Source organism: Mustela nigripes, chromosome 12 (assembly GCF_022355385.1).
Source record: "Mustela nigripes isolate SB6536 chromosome 12, MUSNIG.SB6536, whole genome shotgun sequence".
Classification (NCBI taxonomy): domain Eukaryota; kingdom Metazoa; phylum Chordata; class Mammalia; order Carnivora; family Mustelidae; genus Mustela; species Mustela nigripes.
Genome location: NC_081568.1, coordinates 77,629,420 through 77,635,264, shown reverse-complemented (window position 1 = coordinate 77,635,264; position 5,845 = coordinate 77,629,420). Strand labels below are relative to the sequence as shown.

Below are 5,845 nucleotides of genomic sequence, written 5' to 3'. Positions count from 1 at the left end.
CTGTCCAGCACCAGCGAATAGTAGTTCTTGAAGGTGGACACCAGCTTGAAGGGAACGTGGGGCGACAGGGTGCAGGTCACCTGCCCATTGAGACCGGAGTCGCGGTCAGACAGACTGATCAGGGCGATGACGGTGCCTAATGGAGCGTCTTCTCTGATTGGGAGGGACAGGGACTTGAATTCCATTAGTGGGGCATTGTCATTGGTGTCCTCAACTTCTACCATAACAGTACAATGGCCAGAGAGTGGGGGTTGTCCTTTATCAACACCCTCTACAAGAATTTCATAGGATTTGCTCTCTTCAAAATCGATAGATCCCTTTACCATAATTTCTCCAGTAATTGGATCTATGCGAAACTTGGTTTCCACATTTGGTAAAATATCAGTTGAGAATGAATAAATAATGTCCGCATTCGAGCCTTCATCTAAATCTGAGGCGTTAAGTTTCATTACCGACGTTCCATTGGGAACATTTTCTGGTAATTTCACCGCATAGAGTGTTCTGTCGAAAGCTGGGGCGTTGTCATTTGCGTCCAGCACTTTGATGAGTAACTGAACGGAGCCGGTCAGCTCAGGTTTCCCGCCGTCAGTGGCTATGAGAACTAAAAAAATCTCCGGAGCTGCTTCCCTGTCTAAAGATTTCCTTAACAGTAGCCCGAGACGTTTCACCCGCTCGTCATCTGACGGTTTTTCCAACGAGAAATACTCGTTGGGGCTCAGTGTGTAGGTCAGCATAGCGTTAGCCCGGATATCTGCATCGGATGCGCCCTCTAGTGGAACCCGAGAGTCAACAGGCCTGGATTCTGCCATAAATAGATTCTTTTGCGTTCCAGGGAACACAGGCGGGTTGTCATTAATATCCTTCACTTCCACCTCCACATGGAAAACCTGCAGCGGCCTGTCCACGATCACCTCCAGGTGGATGCTACACTCCAGACTCCGCCCGCACAGCTCCTCCCGATCGATCCGAGAATTCACAAACAAAATGCCATTCTGTAGATTTACCTCCAGAAGGTCCCCGTGGCCTTTGGACGCCACCCGGAACAGGCGTGGCACCAGCTCCGCCAGCTCCAGCCCCAAATCCTGGGCGATGCGGCCCACGAAGGTGCCGTGTTTGGCCTCCTCCAGGACTGAGTAGTGAACCTGGCCACTCCCTGCTTTCCAGGCTGCGAGGAACAGAAGAGAAAGCAGCAGACGCCGGGATTCCTGGCTGCTTCCCCAGGAAAACTCCATCTCCAGCCGGCAGTGCTTTGTTTTTATTAAGGGACCTTGTTTCAAAATCAAGACAAATCTAACTGTTCAGTCCAATACCGCTGTATCCTCCATTTCTCAGCATCTGGATGGTGGATACAGCTTCTTCTTAAGAGCAGAAGGGATTTTTTTCTTTCGCTGTCAGGTCGATTTTATGGTACAGAGCGACATCATGTGGCTCCAAACCGTAAGTAATGGATTCTGATACCGGTGTTTTTTGAGATTTTATTGATTTATTTGACAGAGAGAAACAGAGAGGGAATACAAGCAGGGGAAGGGGGAGAAAGAGAAGCAGGCTTCTTGCTGAGCAGGGAGACCGATGTGGGACTCGATCCTAAGACGCTGGGATCATGACCTGAGCCAAAGGCAGACGCTTAAGGACTGAGACTTCTGGGCGCCCCTCACCCCTAGTCTTTTTCTTTTAGCCATTCCGCATACTTTAGAAACACATTTTATACTATTAAGCTCCACGGGTTGTACGGTTGATTGACTGTGATCCTTAGTTTCACCACGGGGGCAGCTTTTACTTCAGTGGAAATCCTTTTTCCTGCAAAGGTTTTAAGTATTTATAGAGACCTAGTTGTAGTTGACACACACTTTGTAAACATAGAATTGTTAAGTGTTGATTATGAAAATTCTTGACAGAGTTTGTGTGTTCCTGAGGATGGGGGAAAGTAGTTATTAATGATGACACAGTCTTCCTCTTTGGATTTCATATTGGTGGCGTTGAAGACTTCAGCGAATCCTCTGATCTAGGTAACCTCCAATGCCAAGAATAAGTCATTGAAAGAGAACTTTAAAAATGTTCAGACATTTTAAAATGTACTTAAAGAGGAAGAAAAATCACCAGCATTTAACTGAAAGTCATTAATTCATCTAAGGGCTGAAAGTTCAAGGAGCATTATAAAGGAAGTAGGATGTTGTGATATATAATTGGTATGGGAAACTATTGCAAGTGATTTTATTAAAAAATACATTCACTTCCAAGCAAGATTGGGTATTCTCTTAGATTTATAAATTCTGTCTCTTAAATTTGTAAATCCTGTTCTCCAGTATCTAAGATGCATAAACTTCTGTGCTCATGTATTTTAGCCAAAGTGGATCATTTCCTGCTTCAAATATTATTTTTCACTTAAAAAACACTCATTTCATCCTCTAAGTACTATCCATCATTTCCAAATGCTTCACAAAGCAATTTCCCCTATTATATAACCATTTTTAAAATTTACTGACCTCTTCATAAAATGAAGACTTTCATGAATAACCCAATTAAGCAGATACTTTTACTTTCTTTTATATACTGTAGCATACAGATGGAATCATTTGGGTAATTTATTACATTAATATCTCTTTTGTAGGCATTTAGGTATGTGTGTCTAATGACATGGGTGTAATGTAAAAAATACAAAGGTCCAAATAACTGGAAACTTCTTTTATAAAATAGAAACTTTTATTTTTTATATAGACTTTATTTAACAGAGAGAGAGAGAGAGTTCAGAAGCAGGGGGAAGGACAGAGGGAGAGGGAGAAGCATGCTTCCTACTGAGTAGGGAGCCCAACTCTGGTGCTCCATCCCAGGACCCTGAGATCATGACCTGAGCCAAAGGCAGAGACTTAACTCACTAAGCCACCCAGGTACCCCAAAATATGAACTTTTAAAGAGCATACTTGTGTCTTCTTAGTTTAAGAGCTCAGAATACAAACCTAGTATTTGCTGAATATTTACCTATAGAATGGTTTGGTTCTCTTCAATTGTCTAATAAAATGCATTAAATTAAGGTGGTCACAAAGCTGGTTAGGAAAATATTATGTCTCAGCAGCAACCGCTATAATTTTCCAGAGATACAAAAATACTTTACTTGGACATTGCCCTAATTAAGATATATTTCAATTTCCATATCGAAAACCTGGACTTTAGCTTAGTTTTCATACTGGTTCTTGGTAGTCATAATCTTAGACACATCCTGAATTTTAATACTCAATGAAGAATTCCGAATCAGTAGAGCAGAATATATTTTCCTGACATAAGGAAACTTAACATAAATGGAAATGATGGTAAATATTTTCAAACTCTCTTTGCCTCTTACATTCATTCATAAACCTCTTTCCCTCATGGTTGATTAGAACAAAAAGATCAATCTACTGGAAATAGCTTCATATTTCCACTTTACGAAAAGCCACACTCATACATATAAAAACATCTTTTCTGAATTAAAACATAAATCAGAGTAATTTCTCTGTTTGAGGACCCAAAATGTAGATTTGTACAAAATGATCATAAATTTCAAACATACTGGAAGAAACCGAGAATGACTCCCTGTCCACTTACTTTCTTTTGAAAATAACTAAATGCATAGATGAGGAATGCAACAAAATATAAAGGATATTTATGTGAGAACTATTAGTACTCCTCTGGTGTAGCAGCAATTTATCTCTAAAGAGAAAAGCTCAAAAGTCTTTAAAGTATCTTATTAATAGAGAATCTTGTTAGACAAGAATTGGAAGAATAGAGCTCAATTTGAAGACTGAAGTCCCACATCCTGGGAGAGAAGAACTTTGGATGACCCTATTAATTTCAACAGGATGAAAACCAGGCCAAATGAAATAATATGTGAACTCAGGTGGGACAGGCTGTGGCTAATACTTGATGGACAGGGGTCAACAAAGAACAGTGACAGGAAATGAAATGAAAACAGGAAAAAAGAGAATCATCTCTCTCTTGTATATGTTAGCCTCACCCACAATGTCACTGAGTATTAACCAGATTTCAGCAAGGAAGCTTGTACAGGAGGTAGGAAGTTGTAGTTCAATTTATGTAAAATGTTCCATATAATTGTATACACTGGAACCCAATGGACTCTCAGAAGAAAGTTAATATTCTATTTTTATCTTTCATGATTGAGAAATAATCACTTGTTTTCTAGTCTCTTATATAGCATTCAGTTTCCAGTGGCAAGGAAACTTGAATGGAAGTCCATCTATTTGGAGAAATTATCAAATGCCAAATAGGGAAATGGCTACAAAATAATCTGATTTTGTTTTATTTGGTTCCAGTTATTTGGAGTTTTATGTAGTATATAATACACATTAATGGACAGGCTGGTATTCAGAGGAAAACACTCAGGAGTAATAACATTAACTTATTAGAGTTTTTGAACATTAGCATACTTAATACTGCTTGCAAAATAGGTTAATGATTAATAAGTTTGCTATAGAATAGTCTTTTTTAATATTTATTTTTTTTATCTTAGAGAGAGAGCATAGGGTGGGGGCAGAGGCAGAGGGTGACACAGTCTTAAAAAGAATCCCCACTGGTGCAACTGGGAGGCTCAGTGGGTTAAGCCTCAGGGTTCTGTGATCAAGCCCCACCTCTGGCTCTCTGCTCAGCAGGGAGCCTGCTTCCTCCTCCCCCTCTGCCTGCCTGCCTACTTGTGATCTCTCTCTCTGTCAAATAAATAAATTAAAAATCTTTTTTAAAAAATAGACTCCCCACTGAGGGCGGAGCCCCAGGAGGGGCTAAGTCTCAGGACATTAAGACCAGGGCCTGACCTGAAACCGAGTCAGATGCTTAACCGACTGTGATACCCAAGCTCCCCTAATAGTTTCTAAATTAAATATAGAGTAGTATTCTCAACAAATTGTTCTGATGGAAATCAATTCTTAACAAAATTAATAACCTTTTGAAAAGAATATTTTGTAAATGATGATGTAGGGAAGAAAGTATAAAATTTCACTTCCTACTGATTCTTTCAATGCTTACTAGTAAAAGTAGTGAGAACCTTAATATGTACAAAGATATGATTCTAAAGCAATAAAATTATTTTTATGGAGTGTTGTGTATGTGGTTTTCTTTACCCAATTGCAAAACTAGCAACAACACAACGTATTACCAAATGTGAGCACAAGAACTAAAATGAATCATGTTCAAGTAGAAAGAAAGAACTAAGACTCCACATAAATGAGTGAGTAAAAAGGCTTCAGGGAGACAACAAGCTTAATAAACTAATATTTGGAACTGAAGATGTAAAGAACAATCAGGAAGTGGTGAGATTTATGGTAAACTCATAAAATGAGCCAGTGACATTTGGACTAACACATGTAAGAAAGAATTCCAAATGAATTCCAAATGAAGCATTGAGCAAGGATTAGTACACCACAATTGGAGTCAAATATTCTAAACAGTACAATTCATCAAGGAAAATATATTTGGCTTCTATCCATTCATTATCAGTAAAATAATCCCACTACTGCACCTACTAACAACAACCACTACTACTACTACAATGACAAAAACAAGTATGGTTCTCATTACTTAACTGCTGATTCAGTTCAAAAACATTAGTCAAAGGAAATTCAAACATTTTAACCACAAAATCCTTGAAAACCAATTACCAAAACATGTTTCAAAAAGAGTAAAAACATTGAGGAATAATAAACAAGGGCATTTTCAAAGGATTTAAAAAACTACTCACCTTAGCAGAAATATCACCGTCCACATTCAGCTGCTCTTCTCTATCCCCGCCAATGGGACCAGGTGGAAGGCTGGGACTGAAGGCCATGAGGTCGGTCTTGGGAGCTCCCTCCCCAGAGCACAC

The 5,845-nt window shown here is 39.4% G+C and overlaps 2 protein-coding genes across 2 annotated transcripts in view; both read right to left on the bottom strand.

The window, feature by feature from the left end:
• The window catches only part of LOC132027550 (protocadherin alpha-4-like), a gene marked incomplete at its 5' end in the record, with an annotated part of 23,350 nt that extends 22,095 nt beyond the window's left edge, over positions 1-1,255 (bottom strand). Inside the window, 2 exon segments of the mRNA XM_059416352.1 lie at positions 12-1,135; positions 1,138-1,255. Of these exon segments, the coding sequence (XP_059272335.1) occupies positions 12-1,135; positions 1,138-1,255 (1,242 nt within the window).
• Positions 1,256-1,290: 35 nt separating this feature from the next.
• LOC132027549 (protocadherin alpha-1-like) overlaps positions 1,291-5,845 on the bottom strand; it is a 13,678-nt gene continuing 9,123 nt past the window's right edge. Inside the window, exons 3-4 of the mRNA XM_059416351.1 lie at positions 5,723-5,830; positions 1,291-1,335 (exon numbers count right to left, since the gene is read on the bottom strand). Coding sequence (XP_059272334.1) covers positions 1,291-1,335; positions 5,723-5,830 — 153 coding nt within the window. The remainder of the gene's footprint in view (positions 1,336-5,722; positions 5,831-5,845) is intronic.